The sequence below is a fragment of the Accipiter gentilis genome, chromosome 3 (genome assembly GCF_929443795.1).
Source record: "Accipiter gentilis chromosome 3, bAccGen1.1, whole genome shotgun sequence".
NCBI lineage: Eukaryota > Metazoa > Chordata > Aves > Accipitriformes > Accipitridae > Astur > Astur gentilis.
Genome location: NC_064882.1, coordinates 2,666,092 through 2,690,878, shown reverse-complemented (window position 1 = coordinate 2,690,878; position 24,787 = coordinate 2,666,092). Strand labels below are relative to the sequence as shown.

At 41.8% G+C, this 24,787-nt stretch overlaps 1 protein-coding gene across 5 annotated transcripts; it reads right to left on the bottom strand.

The window, feature by feature from the left end:
* Positions 1-1,685: 1,685 nt before the first annotated feature.
* On the bottom strand, positions 1,686-23,262 carry MFAP3L (microfibril associated protein 3 like). 5 transcript variants are annotated; one of them, XM_049791126.1, is made up of 4 exons: positions 23,189-23,262; positions 17,632-17,783; positions 10,649-11,056; positions 1,686-6,976 (listed from the first exon to the last, which is right to left on the bottom strand). In XM_049791126.1, the coding sequence occupies exons 3-4, from the start codon at positions 10,929-10,931 to the stop codon at positions 6,111-6,113; spliced, it is 1,149 nt and encodes a 382-aa protein (XP_049647083.1). In that variant the 5' UTR covers positions 10,932-11,056; positions 17,632-17,783; positions 23,189-23,262; the 3' UTR covers positions 1,686-6,110. The 5 variants fall into 5 exon arrangements, with proteins under 5 accessions (XP_049647083.1, XP_049647068.1, XP_049647093.1 ...); XM_049791111.1 differs by lacking the exon at positions 23,189-23,262 and adding an exon at positions 20,251-21,230; XM_049791136.1 differs by lacking the exon at positions 17,632-17,783 and having other exon boundaries at positions 23,189-23,241.
* Between the last annotated feature and the right edge of the window lie 1,525 nt (positions 23,263-24,787).

Here is a 24,787-nt window from a genome sequence, read left to right as displayed (position 1 = left end):
GGAGCCAGAAAGCTAAATATAGGACATAGAATTAAAGCCTGGTACAGCTGGGAAAAAAAAAGAAGTCCATTTTGGGACTTATGAAAGGTCAGTTTGGCACAGAGGTGCCTGGAGTGCAGAAACACTTGTCCTGACCACTAATTTCACTCTTTTCTCATTTGAGAAGTAGCACTGTGGAGCTGGTGGGGACAGAAAAAAGCACAGGAAGGTAGGACGGAGAGAGGAAGAGATGGAAGAAATGGTTATTCCAGGCACTAGTGCAGGATGTGGGCTAGGAAATATCCAGTCCTGTGGGAAAGTGGTGCTGTAGCCCTGCAAATATCTGGGGTACTAGCCCTGAGCTATGCACCAGCTTTCCCTGGCTCATCTTAGTAGGAGAGCAGAGACCTCCCACTGTCCCCATCTTTGTCTCTGTGGAGTTACTACCCACCGGCAGCTTTTAGTTTTGGAGTGCCTCTATAGTACTGATGTAAGGCAGTCTCCTCCACATGATAAACATCTCATCGTAAGAAGCACTGGGGCTGGGGCAGCCTGTTTCACAGTCTTCAGGAGCGTAGCTCGCTGGGACCAACTGGTTGGTGGTACCTTGCCTTCCTGAAAAATGCTCCAACAAAGCTGTTGGAGGAGTTCAGCATGCTGGAGGGGAGCATCCTGAAGTGATGCTGTTCCATATAAAAAAAAGTCACAGCATGTCAAACTGCCCCCATTGCAAGAAAGGGTCCCAGGCTGAAACAATAAAATAGCATATGGTTCTAGCCATATGTATTCCATTTTTATGATCAGTTTGTGACCCCTTCACTATTTTTCATAGGTATTTGTAGATAAATTGTGGATGTCTCAGCCCCATTAACTCAACTGAAACTGTTGAATAAAAATGTTTCTGAAAATATTTTTCAAAATTGCAGCACTCTTTCAAACAGAAGAGTTAAAACATGAAATAGCTATTGTTTTCCTGCTATTGGCTGTGTTTTTCAGCTTAGAACTGGCAGCTGGCAAGAGCAAATCTTTCATGTGTGAAAGGGCAAGTCCCCCCCACTCCATCTCTGTCAGTGACTGCCACTGGCTGCTAGTTGTGTAGCACCAGCAGAGCCAGGACAAGGTATTACAGTGTTTGCTTCAACTAAGTCCTGCTGAAGACTGGTAGGGCATGATATAGTCCAACTGCTGTGGGACAGGAAAGCCATTTCACTTCATCCTTTTAGGGTGGATGAAGGAATGGGGGTGGGTATGGCAACCCACACTTCTATTTTGTATTGGTACTAGGGTGGCTCTGGGAGAAAAGACATTTACTTCATTGGCCCCAACTCTGAAACAGCAGCAAGACTTTTTGCAAGGCCCCATGACAGGGCTCAGAGGGGAAACACCAGACAAAAAAGTCCTTTGGATTACATGTGGAAGCGCTGACACACTTCCAAAGAGAAGATGCTACATACATGAGCAATCTAGGCTATTGATAACAACACGGACTAACAATTGGGTCTATATTCTGAATAATGACAACAGCTCCCTTTCAGAGTTTTATTTAAACTTCCTTTCTAGGTAAACAACTCCTTCTCCTGATCAAAGTTTCTGGAATATTAGCAGATGTACAATGAGGGAGATAGTTCACTTACACTTGAACTGGAGCCATGGCATACTCTTACTAGGAAATTACCATCTTGTTGAGCGTGTACAAACTCAGCATACTCTGTGCAAATTCTTTATTGAAACAATGATCAATTTACAAGCTGGATCACATTTCATTTTGCCACTTCAGCATGAACTGGTCTCTTTGTGGTTTACGGCTGTAAACTATAAAATCATAACAGTTATTTAAATCAAAATACAGTAATTGCTTCTCAAAAGAACACATTCATATTTGTCTTTCTTACATTTCTTGTAAGATCAAAAAGGATTTCATAATAAATGAAATATAAGTTAAGATACTTTAGTGCAAGCATTTCCTTTGCATCTAAGAAGCTTTCAGTTGTCCCACTAAGTATGGCATTCTTAAGAGGCCAACTCTTAAAATAGCATGCTGCCAAGATATTCCATGAGAACTTCTAAAATTTGACACTGCTAACACTTTCCAGAATTAGTTGATCTGAACCAAATTGAACATTAGAAAGCCCTGGTTATAAGTTACAGTACTTTTGTCAAAGGGTAACTGCAAATCAAGGAACTGACATAGTATGTACATTAGAATAAAACAGGCACTGATTTAAAAAAAAATCAACATCTGCCTGTATATGCCATTCTGCAAGTCTTATGATTATACAGTAATTTTTAAGCACAGGAGTGAACTGCTGTGCCTTTCCTAATACCAATAAATCTGAATCAAAATGCTGATCTATGGGTGCTTCTAAAGTTTTTTAAATGACAATCTCAAAATATGACTCAAGGGTAGGTTTGATCACTAGCATATTCAAATCAGAGAGCAAAGAAGTATCATCAGTAAACCAATGCTACTCAGAAAGAAAATGTTAAGTAGATAGTGAGTACTATGTTCAAGTGGTCTGATTAATATGCTCTTACATTTAGTGAAAAAAGAACAATAAGTGTGAAATTCAAATCCAACAGTGATTTCTTGTGCTGCAGAAATCTAGTCACATTTCATGAAGTTTTGGCAAAAATATTTTAAAATCATGTAAATATATCCTGCAAATCTCTCTTCCCTTCTAAGCCTGGCTTGGTGTTTCTTATGCTTTTAGAACACAAATACAGTTGGACTGGATTTTCTAGACTCTGAGTGTTTTAAGAACCATTAGTGTTTGGTGATATAATAAACAGAACAATGTAACAAAAGATGTGCATAGTCCAATGAAGGGAGCAAATCACTCTAATGTCCCTGAAGTGCTTAAGGTGCATGAAAATACACGACAGTGCAAATGTTAATGTTTTCTTAGAGCCATATCATTAATTTTATACTTGTTGATTATGTTCTCGCACCATAAAATAGCCATTCCCTAAGAAATACTGCCAAACAGAATTGTTTACTTTATAACAGCACAGCCAGAAAGTTTGGAACAGGAAAGAAGGGTTTGGGTCTTGCTTCCCATCTATCTCCCACAAAGGAAGTGCCTCAAAGCACGTAAAAAGCTTTAGGCTTACAGGTGTTATATAATGGATACATAAAGATACTGAGCAGCATACATGAAAACAGAAAAAACCCCATAAATCAGAACCATTACAATCTGTATTTTCTTCAGATACAGTGCTGTTTTGCTTTTATTCTGATAATACCACAAAGCTAAATGTCCAAAGAATTTATAGCAGACTGGCTGGACCAGTCCTACCTGTGACCTCTCAGCTGTGAGTGAGTCCAGCTCCAGCAAAGTCAAAGTTCCCTTTGACCTTGCAACAGCAGGAATTCAGCACTACACCTACTAACATGCATCTCATCCAAATAGCTGTCGCTCATACATGGTTTGCAATGTACGTTTGTGTGTACTTCAGATACATGCTCTTTGTGGGCAACCTTTGGAAAAAACCATAATCTGTATCTTCAAGGAAGCTTACACAGAGATACTGAAGAAAACCATGGGGATTATTTGTTCTCAAATGTTTCTCAATAAATAAATAATAAACAGGCTGGAGGCCAGTCTGAGGGCAGCAATCAGGATCAGAACTGCCTGGTACCAATCACCACATGAATACATGAAGGGGTCTGGTCTCTACTCTAAAAAGTTCATAATTAAAAAACAATTAAAGTTAAAATACTGTAGTTTAATAAATAATTTTGAAACTCTTTTTTTTTTTTTTTTAAAGTGTAGTTTAGAAGTTATTTTTATGCTTTCAAGGAGAACATCCTTGCTCATCTGTGTAATCTTAGCTGGGCACCAGGCAGGTAATTTTAGAATGCATGAGCATTGTTTGTAAATGCTGGACAGGCAGAAAAATCAATATCCCCTTCTTTTCAGGAGGTTAAGGTGAATTAAAAGAATTTAGTGCAAGTTCCTGCTTGCTTTTGTTTCTGCCCTTGTCCTTTTTCACACCAGAAGCAAATTAAGTAACTTGAAAAACTGATGTGAACACTAAACAGAAATGTACTTAGGACTCAGACAGGAAGTTAACAGTTTACATCAGTAGTATTTTCAATCGCACTGGTCAGAATTGAGGTTCTTTATGGTATTCTCTTAATCTACCCTGTGTTCTAGATTTATATTGCTTTGCTGGAAACTAAAATATTTCCAGCCACATTCCTAAAGGGACTTTGCCCTTGCATGTTTCCTTTTGAGCATGTGCAAATGCATTTTATATAGATGCCTGCCACTGTGGTGAACACAAACAAATATTAGGCAACTAAACGCTGTCATTTTCACAAGTTGGTCGTAAAATCTGAAGTCCATTATTAAACATGTATTTTTTTTATAACCATAGAATGGATATGGAGCCTTCTCTGCATCACCTCCATAAGTCATGGGGTGTTCCTGTATTACACTGCTAGGGAAGCTCTGCACTTTAACATGAGGAAGTTGACACAAGACCTCAGTTCATTATCAAGGGTTTTTTTAGACAGCTGCAACATTGACTTTGTTTGGTCTCAATTACCTGTGCAGTTAATATACCTGATTGCCTCCAGTGGACACCTTATGTAGATGTGGCTACATCAATAAAATGTCCAGAGAGCCATCCACACATTGTTTCCCCATAGACCTAAGTGACTTCTTTTTCTGCAATATACTTGATTCCAGATTTATTCTGAGTATCTATACTTACAGTCCTTATTAAAAACTGCAAGGTGATAGGTTGTTCATTAGTTCCAAATTAAATGTGTGTCAGGTAACTAAGTAATATGCTATTAATCCTACACAAATTCCTCCTTGTAAGTGCTTTCTTTCCAGACTCACTCCGGAGAAGGTCCTTTTATTGTCTGTCTGCAATAGAAATTATCACTTCCCTTCCACCCCTGGCATCTCCTGGCATAAACGTTGATCCTTTTTAATGCCACAATCGCTGTGATCATTAAAGCTTTACTGGGGTAGAGTCACATGTACTCAAGCAGTGAACATCCTACATAGGTAGGAGGTTCTTAAAATACCAAAGCAATTATAACACAGTAAATAGTTTGTGTGATCGTCATTGTAATTTCCCAGGACACTTGATTATAATTATTTTTTATTTTTTTTTAGTTTGGATGAAACACTCTCAACCTTATGCCTATAGATGAATTTAGGATTGATCTTCAGAATATGAATCTGCACAAAATTGGGAATCCCAATAAAAGGCTCTTCTGCCGTTTCAGCCTTGTCATCAGCTGATTACGGGCATTTGCAGGACTGTTAAGGAACCTGTGTACCTTCTGGTAAGGTAGCGCATACTTACTCCTACCAAATTACTACAAAACAAGACATCTTGCATATTTGCTGCTGTTTTCCATATAAACTTCTGGCAAAGTAAAAAATGGTCAAATATATTCAAAAAACCTCTGCAGGGCTGTTGGACTGGAACTTTCTGTAAGATGTTTATGGGCTTTCCCATCTGCAAAATACACCTCAAAGTTGTTTCTTGATGTGAAAAAAACAGTTATTGGCATCTTCATTCCATGGAAAAGGGAAAGCTATTTCCCATGTGCCTAAGCAGTGTGGTCTCAAATGAAATGGAAACATTTTAACTTTCTTTAATAGCCCTCTAAATCACAATGCAGCTGAGCAAACAGGCTTTGTAAATGGGATCTATTAGGATTTTATTTGGCTACTGGAGTGCTGCCTCTTGGGCAATATTTCAAATTCACAAGATAATATTTGCAAAAATGCAATAGATGGAAATAACGAGGGTGAAGGAGGAAAATGAAAACCAGTTTTATGTTTAGTAAGTTCAAGTGTCCTACATCAAAGACTACCAATGACTTCCAGGAGGCCACTACGGGTGGCTCCAACCTAGAAATTGCTGAGGTAAATGTTTCTTGGAAATACTCCTAATCGAAAAGAGCAATTAATATTAATGTAATAGCAATTACTCTGCCATACATCATGGTAAACTAAAGTCAAACTGAGAAGAAAGTGCCAAATAATCCACATACATGCTTTTGCTATGATAGTCTCCAGGTAAGGCTTAGCGGCAAGTATAATATGTATATTTAAAAGAGCTCCACCTGATTTTCCTGCTATGCATAGATTCAGGAGTAACTATCATACATGGCTTTCGTATATAATGCATGTATTTTTGTCATTTGCCAATGCTGTGTCATCAGAACTGAGTTCAGCAGAAGGCTCAGGAGGGGGCTCTGCAGGAAGTGCTGGTGTTTGAGGAGTGTCTTCTTCCTTGGTGTCCAACTGCATGCTTTCTTGTGACTGACCGTCCATGCAGTCCTTTTTGGACAATGGGTGAACTGACACTTTTATTGCAATCTGTTGAGGTGGCTCGTGCAGTGACGATGCGTCAGAGTCAGCTGTGGGAGAGTCACTACGCTTCAAAGCATTCGGAATCATATACAGCTCATCTGTATCAGTGGTTTCCTGGCCTTCTGCTGTCTGCCGTACGAAATTCTGTCCTTGCTCCTCCAGACCGACAACCTCCATAATTTCTTCCATTATAGTCCTGCAGTTCATGATGAGAGGTGGCAAAGGTACACTCCGAGCAAGCTCTTCAATATAGCGAGCAAATTCCATGGTCTTGAACTGGGTTACTTTGGCAAGCTCGAGCGTTTTGGCCGAAGTGATAATTGGGATACGCTTTGCAATCTCAAAGGCTTTCTGGAGTTTCTCTGCCCCTTCTGTTCTGAAGAATTCATTGATTGCTTTCTCTGTTTTCTTCAGATGACTGCTCATCATACATAACCGAGTAATGTTCAGTATCATAACAATGGTAAAAGCTACAAGGCAGACAATCATGTAATAGATTCCCATATCACCGGAGGTAAAAACAACCCTCAGCGTCACAGTATTGTTAACACTGCCATATGTATTAGATGCGACACACGTGTATTTACCTCTGTCTTCAAAAGACACGCTGGTAATGTTTAGTAGCCCATTGTCAAGAAACCACCATTTTCCTGCTGGAGAGGAGACAGAGTAACTTAGTTAGAAGTATTTTGTTCACACGATCAGCGTAGTCTTAAAAATCAGCTTTGTCAAACTGGCTTCAGATTTTGGAAGAAGGAAATACTGTTCAGAAGGAGACAAAGAATTTACCATCACAAAGGCCCGTCTGTCCCCAAGATCCTAGCTGTGTTACTATCAAATCCCTGACATCAACTGTGAATAATCAGATCATGCCCTAAAAGAGTCTCATAAAAAAATGTTAATATGCATGACATCTATCACAATCTTATGGTCAGCTGAGTTACAAAGGTAGGACTACTTACTCCAGAAAGCCTCCCAAACACATGCCACACTTCCTCAAAGAACAGTAACAATGGGATTGTGAGGCAGAAAAACCTACTAAGTCCTCCCTAGTTTCGTTCCCTGACAATGCATTTTCTTACAGTTGAGTTATTTTTGGTGTTTTGTTACAGTATCTCATATAATTCTGTTAATGTAAACTTTAAAACCCCTAAAATTTCAGACATCATATATTAAACTGCGTGGCCTCTGAGGTGTTCAGAATCTAATTTTGAAGTATGATTTTAAAAAAAGGGAGATAGGACAGGAGGAGTAAGATGGATGATGGGAAAGAGAAGAGCCATGACCAAGTAAGCGAACATCTTTTTTGTCAGTATGAACTCCTACGCACCATGATGGAACTTCTTTTACTTTTAAAAGAAGTCATTTCTATCAGTGTAATATAATTAATATCTTTGGTCACTACATGTAATTGTACATGTACATTTCATATCCTTTGAACCTGGCACAGCAGAGCAATTTAGCTATTAAACTGAGTTTGAAACAACATGTTAAAATCCAGTGCTCCTATCACTGCTAAAATGATTCAAGATTCAGCTGGTTACTGTGTTTGCCATTATATATTGGTAATGAATTAGATTTTTAGTTCCCCAAGTAAGCTTTGTTTTTATTCAAATACCACTACTATTTAAGAACTGAGGATGTGTATTTTTTACTTTATTCAGTGTGATATGACTTATTAAATTGCAACTTTGTTATAAAAACCATGATTCAACTCCAACAGGAAAGCCTGGTGTCAATCCTTTCCTTCATGTAAACCCACCCCTGGAAGGGTTGACATGGTGGAGGGAACAGCCAGAAACTGTAGGAGTGCCTCTGTGCCTTCTGAACACTTCATACAGGGAGATGTCATACAGAAGATTTTCTTTTAAAACAATGACATAGGCTGATGTAAGTCAACAAGATCATCTAGTACATACTGCTTCTCAGAGGCAGACTCAACTGTCTTCAATCAATGTAACACAATCCCAAGCCATTTCTGACAGGTATCTGCTGAAGGCAGTAATGGAATTTCAATAACCTTCCAATTTCAGGTGTTCACCTATCTTTACTATCAGAATATTGTTTTTCCTTAAACCTAACCTAACGTAGCTGCAATTTAAGTTTATTAAGGTAGCTGAGCAAAGACACAGAATCTGTAATTAGAGGACTAAACCAGCGCAAAACGCCCATGCAATGCATGTGAATCACAAGACAAGGATTGTAGTCCTGCCACAGGTTGGTATATACCTTGCTTCTGCATTTATTTTATCTTTTTCATGGAAGTTCTTTCATTGTTAAAAAGATTATTCTAATTTTTTACTTTATTTCTTTCAAGGAAGGATCTGTGGACAATTCTGAAACTCATTAGGCAAAAAAAGCCTTTAATTCAGAGTAGTTATGGGCTTTTACCATTTTGAAAGTTTTTCTAATTAAACATGGCTTATCTAAATTGTTTTTTTTACATTATCTCCAGTAGAAGCCTATGTAGAAAGTATTCCCACAAGACCCCTGCCTCAGTTCCTGTACGGACAGTTCTTAATTACATCTTTTTATCCTCTTTCTTAGAATTTTTAACTTAGCTGAAACACTATTTTTTGCCCTAGCTTAATTCTTGAAAACAGCTGAATCACTTTGCCTGAAATTAAAAAAATATAGAATAAATAAAAAGCTCAGTCTAAAGCAGACCTTCCCATAAAAAAAATCACCTCAATCTGCTAAAGTTAGGCAAATTCAGAGGAAAACTCTATTACAGAGGAAATGTCAGCATCTGTAACAGATGACACTTCTTTCTCCACCTCTAGAATAAGAAAAAAGTACAGAGTATTGGCTGCTCCGTATTTCTTTGAATTGCAATGTTGGCAAAGTAGGTCTTTATTAATTGTAACATGACAAGTCGCCTTGCTGATGTGTCCTGGCTCCAGCTATTTTAAATGACATAATGGCATTGAACTGTGACTCAATGACCGCGTCTGTGCCAGTGGAACCTGGCAGATAGAATAAGCCTAAGGAGAAAACAATGACAAGAAAAGGTATCATTGCTAGGTTTTGATTAACAATTCAATGCCATAATCAACATAACTGTATACATCCTAAAGAAAGGTCTTGTGCTAGGAAACATTTCTTACAGGAGGACAGTCAGTTTCTTAAAGGAGGAAGTGCACTGTGGAAAGTCTAAGTTAAAGTGATGTTGTCTTAATACTACATCTGCAATTTTTACTGGTTTGGTCAAAGTCTTTGCTCATCTACCTAAATATTCACGTTAGTGGCTACCTCTCTCAGTTGACTATACAAAGACCTAAAGTTAGATGCCTAACTAAAGGGGAAAATTTCTGTTAGTGAGCCTTAGTAAAACAGTCTAGTGCACTAATCACAGTATGTTGTCATGACTGCACAAATTATATCTGAAATTCTGCTAACTAGCTCAAGTAGTTCCTTTCTCTAGCTTTAATCAGAAAATGATAAAATACTGTAATGTAAAATATAACCAGTTATGCAGTAAGCTTTTACAGATACACTATGCTGTTGCACATTCACCTGGGTCAATCATTACTCCCGTCATAGCAGAGTTCTCCCTCTGGTCAGCTATTAGTTAGCAAGCTATCTTGCATTTAGTATGAATAACTAAGGCTTTATTTCATCATGCTGTGAGCAAAGCAGTCAGTATGGAAGGATTACATGAGCAAACCACCCTTCATCCCCCCTGAAACGTTCCCTAGAAGTATAACTAGGATTATCACCCAACCCTTCCGTTTAAGGAAAACAAGCTCATGTATAATTAAGGTCTCTGGCAAATGCAACTGAAGAGTCTTAACTAAAGCCAGGAAGGCTCAAACTTGGCTTGTCCTTCTGACTGCTGCCCTATATAGGTTTTTCTGTTGGTCATTCAGGGCATCTCCTGTTTCTCACACTCCCATGGCACTATGCATAAAGACAGCAGATATATCAGGGAGTTAGCTGTGTTGAATTCATGCCAACAAACTATTCGCATATGTCAAGAGAATCCTCCCTCGAGTTGGAAAATAGCTTTTTTAGTCTTTTTTTGGTGCCAGAGGACAGAATGGGAAATAGGATCAAACCTGGTCTTCCAATGAAAAGAAGCCTGTCTACACCTTCTGTTAAGTGCTTCGGCTTGCTATGTGTTGCTATAAATAACACATTAAAAAAAACGTTAACAGTTTTCTTCCAAGGTGCGTTCAACGAGTTTATGACTGCCACTGGGTTTTCATATATTTTCACACAGGAAAATACCACCATCAGGCCTTTAAATTCAGGTTATTACTCAACCTGCTGAAATCAGAAGTGTCTCTGGACAGGCTACCTCAGTGAGAATACTAACATCTTACCTTTATTCTCCTCCTCTTGGAGAAGGTGGCCGTTGGAATTGTACCATCTGTAATGTGGACTAGGACTACCTTGGACATTGCAGTCGATCAAGGCACTGCTCCCCTCCTTGACTATAACATGGTCGATGCGGGAGATCACCACAGGCACAGATCCCACCTTCATGTCAGTGTGGTTGAAAGTGCTGTTAGTCACATCCTTAGCAGTTGTCAAAGCTGCTAATAAGATGACAAGGCGTGTGGTAGGCAGAAAGTACAAAAAGTGGTGGCTGTTCAGTATGTTCATTTTCCTTCAGCAGTATACGCAACTGGCTGGGAACTGGGATCGGTTCTGTTGAACACAGGCCCTTGAGGTGAGGAAGTCACAGGAGAGTTCTACTTTGATCTGTGCAATTTTAAGTTTAAAATATCCTATGAAATAAATAAATAAGTAAAATGAGATGGTATGTATAAACAATCCATTAGATGTGCTCTTTTAAAATAGTGACGCATCCATTAATGCATTTCACAATCATCAGCTCAGTGACTTGTCTAAATGCTAATGTTATCACAGTCCTTATTCTTACTGGAAAAAGATGCATACATTTTCCTGACAATAGTGTTGTTCAGAGTGGCAGGCGTGGGAGAAGGCTTTTATCACCTAGACACTTAGCAGCAATTTAGCTACAGCAGCAGCTACAGTTTTACGCCAAAAGTTCTACAGATTTTTTCTTTTTTTTTCCACATTTGCAAAATCAACAGGAAAAACAAAGGTACAGCATGTTAAAGCTGTCACTACCAGCTCAGTGCTGCAACTCTGTCACGTGTATGGTCTTAGGTGAATTGTGGAACATGGTGTAAAAAAGAACTGCTCTGGGAAAGGTTTTTGGAGCTGATGTTGGAATCCTTAATATACACAATTTTGTCCAAATGCAACAGCACATAACAGCAAAACATCTTAGAACATTCACTTTTCTTAAGCTACTGCATTTTTTTTAAGTTTTCCGAGGTAAAACATAGCATGGAAGAATATTCTTAAAAGTACTTGATAAAGTAATTTCAGTGTCATTTTTTAGAGCAGATTTAGAAAGAAAAATACTCACTAGTGACATAATTATGGGTAAGGTTTCTCTGAGATACAAATGGGGTTGGGACTTTTCCATTCCTTATGTGGCATTAAGCATTTTGCCTGTATACTTTTTGCACACTCTCACTACGTTTTCCCTCAACTAATCATCTACAATGAGCCTTTTCTTAAACAGTGATTTCAGTTTGTAGACAGAGGAGGGGGGGGGTTACAAATGTGCTCTCTATTGGCCTCATTATGCTCCCAGTGAACACAACTGGCATTCAGTACTGACTGAGGGCACAATGTTGGTCTCAAAATGAGCACCTTTGAAAATTTCACTCAGCGTGTAAGGGCCACAGATGATGTTAAAAATCACCTCAGAGTATCTAACTACAGTGGGTTTACTCGTGTTTTTGAAGTAAATAATTGAAACTTAGTGAAACTTATTAGTTAGAAGAACCTGGAATTCAAATACAGGTAACAATCTAACAGACTTTCCCCTAATGAACATTTCACTTGCAAAACTGTTTACATTTTATTAAAAGATTTGGTTGACACCATGGTAACTCATCTACCTTAGCATGGAAAATGACTGCTGACAAGGTTAGGTCAGTTCCATATATAAAGGAAACACTAAAACAAAACCAACCAACCAACGAATCCCCTTCCCTCTCTTCTTCTTTATTGAAAAAGTCTTTCACTGGTAATATTTGACTTAGGTTGTTTTCTTCTCCATCCCCTGTTCTCTGTAAAGCAATGAACTTGATTTCATACAAATAGATACAACTGTTATTAAAAGAGCAAAATAGTTTCCTCCGTTTTGCAGTATGAATCATTACTTGAAAGGACAAACTATGGTACCCTTAGATAAGTTGCATGTATGGTGTGGATGCCTGTCACAACTCCAAGCCTGCCCTCATTTTTTTCTCTGTTTTTCTAATTATTGCATGTGGAAATATTTGTCTTGAAGAGCCAGGATAATTTTAAACTTTAAATTAATATGCAAATTTCATTTGTCATATAAAGCTATATAAACAATGACTTCAGAAATCCCCTTGCAATTATGCAAAGTGTGTACAGCCTGCGCTTCTGAAGTTCTGTATAGGTACAGCCTGTCTGAATTCGCACTCTGGAAAAAATCCTTCAGTTCTGCCTATTCACTTCAGTAACTATTTACATCTCATTTCTACTACTCCATTAACCTTGGAGACAGCCATTCTTTAGGGTTACACATATTCATCCTATAAAATGTTTCTGTACAGTGCTATAGATCTGCACTGCACCATACAGAAAAGCCAAAAGACACGTCACACTTCCTGGCAAGGGAGCAGGAACAGAGACTGGCTGGATTAAGACAATGGGAAGGGCAAAAGAACAACATAAATTGATTAAGCTTTGTGTTGCTAATTACTGGCCGTGGCTTGTTATTATTGTATTTGAGCTTACCATATTTTTCGATGCAGAAAGATCAGTAGCAATCAAAAAAGGTGTTCAGCATGGAAAGTAATTTGCATTCCAGAAGGAAATGAAATAGCATCACCCCAATGGGTGAACAGAAAACCTGTATGGAAGGAACTGCAGTGTATTGGGAAGCTAAAGGCAGTTGGTGGCCCACTGAATCCCTACAGCACAGGGATGTTGTGGATGGATGTTTGGAAAGCGTGTGATGGCAGTAACAATGTAAGGTGCGCCTATTCTGTATGTTTACCTGTGTTTAACACAGAGCGTATGAAAGTAAAACATGTACCTTTGTGTAGTGATAACAAATGTGACTGGTTCTTAACATGTCAAAGGGCCAATTACTTGTCTGAAAATAACAGCAACTCCCTCACTCTGGCACAGAATTAAATCATAAATAACTGTAGTAAATTTTAAGAAATAGAGCCTAATAATTTATGTCTACTGTGGGAGATTCATACCTATTCATGTCACTCCTGGGAATGTACTTTCCCATGTATGTTCCTAGAATGAAGAATATTAAAAAAACACTAAATACCTCTGCAGATGCATTTCTGTTTGAAATAAATACAGTTTGATGGCAAGTATGAGGAATAACCAGGCACTAGGTTTAAAGCAGAATGTTTGGAAATGGTGGAAATGGTGGCTGCTGCTTTCACATGCCACCCAGGGAAGTACTCTTGATGGACACTTGAGTATGTTTAAGGTGTCAGGGAGAGATGTCTCTGAAGAATGGTGTTTGAAGATGTAAGTTTAGACAAATGTTCCCAGGGCAACTAGGAAGTGATAGGGAATCTTTTCTTTGGTATGCACCTTCTGCACTACTAGTGGGAAGTAAAATAAAAATGGAAGAAACCAAAGAAGGTTTTCTCAGCCTTACCTAACACAAGAAAGTTAAAAGGTGGCCATGCAGGGACCTACATGTCCAGGACCCTCTGCTAACTTTTTAGGCAGGACCAAAAATGCTAGAGTCAGGTTAGGAAAGCAGGAAGAAGCAGAGAGAGAGAACTGAAAGTGTAGAAAATGTGCTCACACCACTCTGGTGCAAAGGGAGATTTCCTGAGAGTTTCTGTCCTACTGCTTTGCCATAAGCACAATAGCAGCCTGAGAATATCAGGAAAAACAAACCTGGGATCCAGCTGCTTTGTTAAACACAAGTGATGTAATGTGTTATGATTCAATCACACAACTAATGGGGAGAAGGCTAAAGAAACCGAAAAAGGACTGCTAGTGATGTCTGCCCACTTCTAGCAAAGAAGCAAGAGAATCCAGAATATTGGAGAAGTGGGTACAGTGCTGTCGCCCTGGCTCTTGGCCATGAGAGGCAGTAATTAGCTGTGCCCCATGATAAACCTGATGAAGGCGGCCAAAACTGTAACCTTTTAATCTGACCCGAAGTCAGACAAAACTGGATTGACTAGACTAAAACAAAGATTCCTGTAATAACTCCTCACAACTGAGAGTAACACAGGACACTAATATAGGAGGACATCTGCAATTTTGAGTATTGCTCTGTAGGAATAGACTGAGTCTCTGGGAGCATTTTTTGCCCCAAAAGGGTCACTATAAACAAAAAGTTAAATTTCTGGTCATGGGAAGAACATAAGCGTTCCTTTCTCCCATCCCCAAAGCACGAGCTACCTGTAAAAGACTTATAAAAAGTAAAAGTTTATAATATATTTAATGTGGTTACATACACTTTTTTTTTTTTCTTTTTTTTTTTTTTAATTTTAAAACTGTGGCGCGTGAAAAGGAAAAAGAACACCCCCAGCTATTCTGAGCTACCTTTTCCACTCAAAGTTGTAGTCAGGGTCAGGCTTACCTCCCAAGATGGAATCAGATGAACCCCCCAAACTCCCCTCCAGCATCTAGAACATATATATAGATAACTTGCCCTGCTGTATTGTATCTGTAGCAACATTTACCACTGAAAGATGGTTGCCAGTGGTCCTTATATTAAATAGTTTTGGTTTTTTTCTTCCCCAACCCAAATGGTATAAACTGAAAATCTGAAAGTAACAGATTTACTGCTCACGGGATTAACTTTCAAGGAAAATTGCACGAGACTTGAGCCACATGAGGGAACTACGACAGGCTTTTCTTCTAAGTGACACAACAGTGAGATCTAGCATGCTCTCTATGCATTTCTGTCCAGAGAAGTTCCCTGGAATGTCCTCCAGAACAAGCACAGCTGCAGGGTGGTGGTATTAATCCTAACTATGTGAAACAGGGACAAAAACTGAGGTTAAATCTTCCTTGTCCAAAATTAAGCATCAGTCTGAACAGAAGACACTTACAGCTCGGACTGGCTGGGAACATTAATCACTCAGAGACATGTTCTGATTGACCATTTATTTTTTCATGTCATAGATGAGTTTGCTTCCCAGTATTACTGCCACCAAAGAAAATGTCTGTGGGTGAGGGGCCATGTTTATAAGTACTGCATTTGTGCGGAACAGCATGATGACAGAGCACAAAAGAACAGAAAAGGAGGGCAGCGATGCATACCTTTTCCTGGCTCGCTCACTTCTGTAAGACTGGCCTGTTCTTGTTCTTGGAATAATGTGTAATCCTATTAACTGTGAGGTTATTCAATTCAGAAGTGAAGCACAAGAAACCAGTTTATTGTATAATGCATAAATTATGCTCCTATAGCTTTAACATCCCAATGCTATCTTGCTTGGCTTGTAAGTGATCAAGAAAATGAAATTATTTTAATTCTAGTTCTCATTTGTCTATAAATAAGTATTAAGGATGATACTACAAAACAAAATCAAAGCTAATTCTTTATTATTTAAAAACTACTTACTACCCTTCCTAGTTTCCATGGGCAATGCCTTTACAGAGTGGGCAAAACTGAAAGTTAACAGGTTTTACTGGAACACGAATGCAAAGGAAGAGACTTATGCCACATGGAAGGCGACAAGCTCACTGATGGTTCAGGACTTAAGAGTGAGAACCACCTACTGAAAAGGTTAAGCTATGACGAGAAATGTCACTCATTCACAACTAGCAGAAACTTTCTGACTTATTTTTCTAGTCATTTGCTAGGGAACAAAATATTGAGGCTTGGTTCCAAAAGAGCTGCTCTGTTCATTTTCCTTGGGGGGACTTCAGTCCTTCATAACTTCATGGTTTTCTGCTTCCCTCGCTATGTTGAATAGGTTGCACACTGGCGATGTTTGCAAGATGAAGAGCTTCCTTCTGCACATCTAGACTGGGGCTTCCCGACTGGGCAGCAGCTCCCAACTATGTGCACTTCAGTCTCTTCAGCTGCTTTCAGCTGCTTGGGAATCCTTTAGAAACTCCTTATCAGGGCTGTGTCGTACTGCCCCGGCCATGCCACGTTTGCTCAGCCACTTGGTGTCACACTTGCTGCCTTCAGCCACCTGATGGGACAGTATAGAGAAGACAGGCCCAGGCTCCTCTCAGAGGTGCGCAGTGAAAGGACAAGAGACAACACACGCTGCAACAACAGAAATTATGACTATTTATGAATAAATATTTAAGCAGGAGGTCAGTCAAGCCCTGCAACAGGTTGCCCAGAGGGGCTGTAGAATCTCCATCCTTTGAGATGTTCAAAACTTGACTAGACACAGTCTGAGCAAACTGGTCTACACTGGCCCACACTGGCCCTGCTTTGAGCAGGGTGTTGGATCAGATGGCCTCCAGAGGTCCCTCCCAACCTAAAGAAACACTCATACTCAAGAAACACAAATACAATAATTGCCTTGGAGAAGTCAATGTGAAAAAAATACGGCTACTCTTAAAAATTTCTAGATGGGATGCTGGGAAATTGCCTTCATGATCCCCTTCATAATCCTTTTATTTTTGAGTAGCAGTATTTTAGAATGATGAGATAGGCTGAGAGTGTTGACTACAGTCCCCCCAAAAATTGTTTGGCCTTCTCCATTATACTTATATGATAAGTAAGGACAATGATAAGTCCTCTTTATCATACATAGAGGACTTATTTTCAGCCTAGGTAACTAATGAAATATCACTTATTTGGGGTGTCTGCAATAGTGAATGTTGGGGTTTTTCCCACATGTAGATAGTCAGAGTCTAAAATTCATGGGTTATTATCTGCTGATAGATCTGGCTTCTTGATGCTACAGAATTGTCAGTTGTGGTGAATCAAATCTTGAAATAGAATAAAGCAGAAATAAGTCAGACTCAAAGACAGACTAAGATAAGCCTTTCAGACTACTGACTTCAGAGGGTAGATGAGTAAGAAGAGATATTATTAAAAATATACACAATATTGAATGGTTTAAAGACGACAGCTGAGGCATATGTATTTACTGCTTCTCAACACTAAACCAAGACAAGTTTCAGTGAAACCGAGGTGGAAGATGGTGCAGTAGGAGGAAAGAGAAGGAAGTTTTTTGATTAACAATGGCTAGACTGCAATTTCTTGACACAAGATAAAATAAGGGCTGGCAATTTAGGAAGATTCAAGAGACAGTATATAATTTACCTGCACAGGATCATAGATTATGATGCTTTATGCAGAATTTGGGGACTTAACTGTCTTCTGTGTATTCATTGTCCTCTGAGTGTACAGCCCCGGGCAGAGAACAAGAACGGCTGTCAGTATGGCAACTTGGAGCCCTTTTCTAGGACTCCTGACTAAAAGAAATTATAATAAAGAAGCTTATAAATGAATTTGTTTTGTAAGCACTGGTAAGCTATTACAGGCAAACACTTCTCAATTTGTTTTGCAAGGTGACAAATGATAAATAACAAAAGAAAGAAAATGGAAAACTCAAGGGCCGTAGCTTATTCTACCATTAATGGCAGAAACAGAGTAAGATTTGTAATGAGAATCTTCTAAAGTTATTTTGTTCTGAACACATCCACCGCTGTCAGGGATACCAGAGTAAAGTTAACAACTGTAAAGATTCAGTTGTCTTAGTTTCCGGGTTCCATAGTGTATCAATAAACTGCAGCAAGAAAGCACCAAGCAATAAGGTGATTTCACATTTTGTATGTATGATTGAAAATGAATGCCCTATCCAGACTTTTGGTGTAGGGAAAGAAGCACATGCCATTCTATTCAGCAATGGTACAATGAAGGAGTTCTTCATGTTGCCTTTATGAGTGTTTAAATGTTTTAGAATATTTCTGCTGTAAATTTCTCCTCAGTTTTGTTCCTCTTTATCCTACTTCATGTCTCAATATTGCAAAACTAACAAGCATATGGCATCCTAGAGACTTTAAGACCCCCTTCACTTTGAATATTTGAATGGACCCATTCATTTAACTGTGCCTTTGAATGGTCTGATGTGCACTGCCCTCATATCAGTGAATACTCAGAGACCCTAATCCATTAACCTAAAAATGAATAGATGAAGGCTGTCGGTAGATAATTATTGGAGATATTATTTAAAAGCACCTCAAGAATGCCAAAGCTCTGAAAAGTTCCCTTCTGATGTTGCAGTTCCTGTAACCCCAGCATCTCTGCTGTATTGAATCAACTTTTTGCGAAATCACACTGAAGTAACAAAAACATTCAGGCAACTTGGATGCTTAATTTTTCATTAAATAAGTTGTAGTTCATATGTGCATTTTCATAACGACTGAGTGATTTAAGTGTTCCTTCTTGGAGGTATTTTAATGACTGCAGTAAAAGCAAAGTTTTATATTTAGTGGAGAAGCTTGCTGTTTTTAATCAAGAGTGATGCTGTGGTGGCAATGTCCTACTGAGTTGGGAGCTACCCAGATCATAAAGCAGATTCAACACTATCAGTAGTGGAGACTTTTTAAGGCCCAGCTTATATCTGATTAGGTACGCATTCTTTACAGAATTTTTAATCTTACAAATAAATACTTCATTTATGTAGATTATCTAGATTTATTCAGTATTTGTATTTATTTGGAGGCTGCACAATTACCACTGAATACAGTTTTGTATACAAAGCTATTATTCCAGAAACATCTGTATGGCTTTAAGAGATACTTGCTTAACTCCTTGCAAGCTTTCTGCATAGCTGCTGTTTTGCTGTTGCAGTAAACACGGATGGATCAATGCTTAAAAGTCCCCTTTGTTGAGAAAGGAGGAACAAAGAAGATGCACAGAGAATGTCTCCCACGCTTCCACATATGCGCTGCCTGGCCTCACCAAGTTCTACATATCTTTCATTTTCTTTACTCACCTCTTATCTTTTATTTATACCGGCACTCTGTAAGCATTATTCTGCCAACAGTTTGAATACCAAAGTCAGCAAATACAACAGATCTCACATGCTCTTGGCATGGCTTATGTGACCCTGCTAAGAACATAGCAGGGCCTGATTCACTTCCCTCCACCGCCTCTTTTGAGCTGTGTTTGCTAAAGCTAACCGTCCTTTAAGCACATCTAATTGTTTTCTTTTTCCAAATGAAGAAGAAGAATTCCAGATACAGGACGTTCAAACAAGACATAAAATTAAAAATTAAGTTTTGTTTAAACAAAGATAGTAAGGGCTTTGCACGGCTAAAGACTTCTACTGTTTAAACTAAATTCTGTATGTGCTTTGAATAAAAGAATGTTTTCAATGCACTGATACAGTTTTCATTATAGTATTTTAACAAAAGGCTCCCATTTTAGTTGGAATATAAAAGAGAAAAATATAGGAGAAAACAGATTTGAGTATGACTAATTCTTCTCTATCCCTATAGAACTGCAAGATGGGTATAATTCTTAATGACTGGCTTTCCCATTCATTGGTTTCTGGGATACAGGGCAAAGAGGTTACACGTGGATGCTGTGATTAGGACAGGATTAGCCTTGTCAGAGGGGGAATTTAAAGGAATCTAACCATTCATGACTGATTGCAATAGAAAAAGGATCATTTCAGGTTAAAAGTGCCTGCGCCTACTTCCTCCACAAATAACAAAGGGGATAGCAGACAGGATTCAAAGAAGCTTGCCCTGCACCACACAACAACTTAAGTCTTGCTTGTACACAAATGTGATCAATTTAGCCCTTTCCAAGCATGCCTACATAAGGCCATGTATATGCAATAATTTGGCTGGAAGCCCTCAAGAGTTTGCTACAGAACCTCTATAATTTTGTGCCAGTTATTTCTAGGTTGGATTGAAAAATGTAACATACCTTTCTCAGCATCCAGTATTGTCGGTAGGACTCTGTACCACGCAAGTCACGCACACATGACTGTACACGCTAGCAGCGCAGTTGCAGTGCCATATACATGCCCTGGCCCTGCATGACTTAAAAATATTAGCAGAAATCTTTTCTTTGTATAAAACTCTCAGTGGCAGAATCATGTCAATTAAAAGTTAAGTCTGGGCTAGGTAGATTATTCTTAATGTAATTCCTCCACGTGTGGTGGCCCCCTTCCAAAGTAAGATATTTACATACTATCTGTACAGAGTTCCTCATTTCTGATAAACAGGTGTTACTCATGGTAATTACTTTTACTCTGAAATAAAAGAGTCCACTACTAAAATTTCTTAGATAGCTAAATCAAAGTCGCTAAATCTGTTTGAATTCCTCTATCCTGACACAAATAGGTACAAGTTTTGTCTGCCCTTTGTGGCCTTCCTGGCAGATAGAACATACGCTACTCTAAAATGCTGCTACAAATGATTTCAGTCATAGTAACTGTTGAAAAGTAACAGCATCTCCACTGTCTTGGAAATGACAGTTCTAAGATGGGCCTGTATGTGGATCAGAAATGCCACTCTTTTAGTTAACAGAACTAAATAACCAAATTAAGACTATGAAGAGAGGTTTGCAAAGGTACACATGTCTGCGTGGATGGATGGCAGCTAAGAATCGCAGGAATGAAAAAATTCTGGGAAGCATCCAGGACCTTGGTCTTACACCACAGTCTTCTGGTGACATATTAATGTAGTCCAGGATATCTCAAAGTAGGATCATAAGCGTTTATGGCTGCAAAAACTTCTAGTAAAGGTGCAACTTGCTGACAGTGAAAGAAGACCCTGCTAGCAAAGCTCAGTACAGGTTACTTTAGCTCCTGGCAAGCACACTGTCCCTGTTACAAACTGCATCCATATCTCAGTTATGCCTTACACTGGCAAGAAGCTTAAACCATAAAAGAAATGCCAGTTCCCAGATTCCAAACCTTTCTGGGCAAGAACTGAAATGGAGATTGGTTTTGTTCCATTTAAATCATACCCCAGCACCCATATCATTGTGTCACAAACGTGACCCTCTCCTAAACTGTATGGGGGTGGCTTTGCATATTTCGGTTGGTTGGTTTTGGTTTTTTTTTTCCCTGGTTAAAGTGACAAATACACTTTATCCAGGTTCTTGTGCCAACTCCATCCTCCTCCTCCTCCATATTAGAGCAGGACCTGTCTAATTGCAGGGAGGCAAGGGGGATGGGGCAGGGAGGCAAATGGAGTTGTACAATAGAGATCACTTCAGAATTCAGTGCTACGTGCCCACCATGTGTTAAATGTTTTACGATGGACTGATTTTATCTGTAAGCTTTCAGGATGGGACACATGCTTTGGACAAATACCACATATCACTGTATTAAAGTAGGAAGAAAGCCTTTTTTTTTTTTTTTTTTTTTTTTGGTGGATGTTCTGGTGTTTGTCTAGACCTCTGAAAACTTCAAATTCTTCCAAAAAAATGATGCACAATGTGTACTCCAGCCGTGTAAGTTGCACTCAACATCAACTGATGTTGATACCCTGCAGTCTAAATGAGAAAGCTTTCTAATAAAAAAGGATTCCTACTACACCAACCACAAGTGTATCAATGGTGCTGTTGCTAACTGTACACACTAAGCCAGACAAAAGATTCCTGCCATGCAAACATCATCTCCATTGAAAAGAGATCTGCCGCATGTTGTCCTACTGCAGTGAAGAGAGAAACCTTCCAAAACGTAATGGCTCTAAACAACTAAAAAGCTACATTTCCCCCCCCCCCCCCCTTTTAACTCCTTTGTCTTTTTTCCCTTGAACTAACTTTACAGTCTTTCAGGCAAATACAGTACCAAATGAGGCCACATTTAGTATTTAGCTTTGCTTACACAGTCGGTGCTTTTATTTCCGGAGCAGGGTTATCAGGGAAGCTCCATCTGAGATACTTAGATTTAACAACTGAAAGAGGACTGTGAGGAAGCGTAGTCTCTTACAAGACTCTCCACATAAAGGTACCAGAAAAGTAACCCGCTCTCTGTTCTCTTAGGCTCCCTCGTCCTATGCTGTTTGAATTTGCCCCGTGAAGAGACAGTATTCGATAGTTATTGAGGACTGCTCTGGCTCTGGCGCTGTTAGACTGTAGTTCCCCCAGGGCACTTCCGAAATTGAGTTTTACCTCATGAGACTATCCTGTGAAGTAAAAGGGTAATTAAAGCAAAATATCTAGAGGTAGCCTTTATTTTAAATGCAAAGAGGCACACCTTAAGCTCTCTTAAGAAGTCAGCCCCACCGCGGAGGTCTCTGCCCCGAACCCGTGCCCCCCCCCCGCCCCGTCCTCCTCGCCAGAGCGGGACAGCAGCGAGCATCCTGGCCGCCGGCTCCAGCCGGAGCGCGGCGGCTGAAGGTCTCCAGTAAAAGCTTCGGGCTCGTTAGCTCTTTCGCCTAAAGAAGCGCACTGCCCCGCAAAAGCCCCGCTGCTGATTTCAATTACTCTCTTAAACTTTCACGCCGAACGCAGCGTTACTCCGCTCCCGTTGCGCGGATAGCTTACCGCTCTCCAAGGCGGGCTCCCCGGGAGCTGCCGGGCGACAGCCGCCGCGGGAGAAGCATAGCGTCGGGCTTGCCAGGCTCGCCGTGCTCGGCCACCGTCCCCGTGCTCCGGACCTCTAGGCTCCCCGGGGGCCGCCGGCGGCGGGGCAGCGCGCCCGCTCCGGGGCTCCCCGCGGGGGACCGCGGACCTCCGCCGCCGCCGCACAAGGACCGGCGCGCAGGTCGCCGGCAGCCGCGGCAGGTGCCGGCGGCGCGGCGCGGCCGGTCGAGGCGGCGGCAGCGAGCAGCTCCTCCCCGGGACCGCCGCCCGCCCGCCCGCCCGCCGGGGGAACCGCGGGCCCGCGCCCCCCGCTGCGCCCGCTCACCTGCCCGCCGGCTGCTCCCGCTCGCACGCCGCCGCCCCGCGGCAGCGCCCGCCGCCGTGCCCCTCAGCGCGCCCCGCGCAGCACCATACCGGGGCCGGGGCCGGGGCCGGGGCCGGGGCCGGGGCGGGCGGAGCGCGGCGCTGCCGCAGTGCCGTGCCGCGCCGTGCCGCAGCGCTGCCCGCCGCTCCGCCGCTGCCGGCTCCGGCAGGGGAAAAAAAGTAGGTCAGGGCGGCACTGAGCATGCTCGGGGCCGGGCCGGGGGGCGGCCCCGGGGCCCGCGGGGGGCGCGGGAGGCGGCAGCGCCCGGGGGCCGCCGGGGCGAGGCCGGCGCGGGGCCGTGCGGCGGCCGGAGGCGAGGCGGCGGGGGGGCGACCCGAGCGGGCGGCTGCGAGGCCGCTCGGGGAGGGGGAGGCGGGAGTGACGGGGGGTGGGGGGTGTCACTCCGCCGCCCCCGCGAGTCCCCTCGGGCCGCGCGGAGGCCGTGGATCCGGCGGGAGCGCTCCCCGGTGCCGGCCGGCGCAGCCCCGGCCGGCGGGATGCGCACGCCTGTGATCGCACCCCTTTCTCAGAGACGTTTGCGGGAGCAGGGGCGGCAGGAGAGGGGGGAGAACCCCGACCTGCCTGGATAATCTTGGAAATCAGAATGCTGTGCTTCAGAGGAGTGGCACGCGTGGTTTCCCCGCAGGGCTACATTCGTAACGGGATCACAGCACCCAACTCCAGCTTAAGCCCAGCCGGAGGAGGTCCCAGCCTGCAGGGAGCCGAGGCTGACTCTGTCGGTATCCGAGTGCTCTGTCACAAGAGGGTATAAAGCTGTCTTTTAGCTCGAGCAAGACTGCTTGAAGGTGGCTGGTGCTGACCGTACGTGCTGCGCAGCCGCTAAAAATGGATCGGGATGTACGCGGGCAGCCTCGGGCAGGAGTCTGGCAGGGACCTGGTGTGGGCCGGTGCCGTCCTGTGCCGCTCTCCCGTACTTCCTTCCTCGCCTTGTGGCATCAGAAGAGGAGGATGAAGGGCCACCTTCAGCTGAGCATCAAGGCCAGCGGGTTAAACCATGGGGGTCTATGTTTCCAGGTGTTTGTAATCCTCCTGTAGCCAGGCTTGGACCCTGCTCTTGATAGCCTCTTCCGATTGCAGTTGGTAACCGAAGCTCCTCTGCTCCTCCTTGGTGTAATCACATGAGAGCATTTGCTGGAACTGCCAGAAGAATATGGGTTAGGACTGCATCTCATTGCAGGGGGAGGCGTACGCCAGGTGCACCGCGGTGCGCGTCGAAGCAGGACTCCAGCCTGCACAGGGAAAACTGAAGAGGAACAGCAACAGAGGGCTCAGAAATGGAGAGGAAGACCCACTCCAGGGAGCTGGACTGGTCGTGCCGAGGGCCTGGGCACCTGGACCCACCACCACCTCGCATGCAAGAAGAGCAGGGGTGGCTGCAGCAGTTGAACATGGATGCAGCCGGTGCTCGTGAGCGGTGCAGGCACTGGTGAGATGGTCTCTGGCAAGATGGGCTGCTGACAGCCAGGGCTTCTTGTGGTCAGGGTCTCCAGTATGGAAGAATTGGAAGACAGTGGGGAAGATGCACCTGATGTTGTCAGG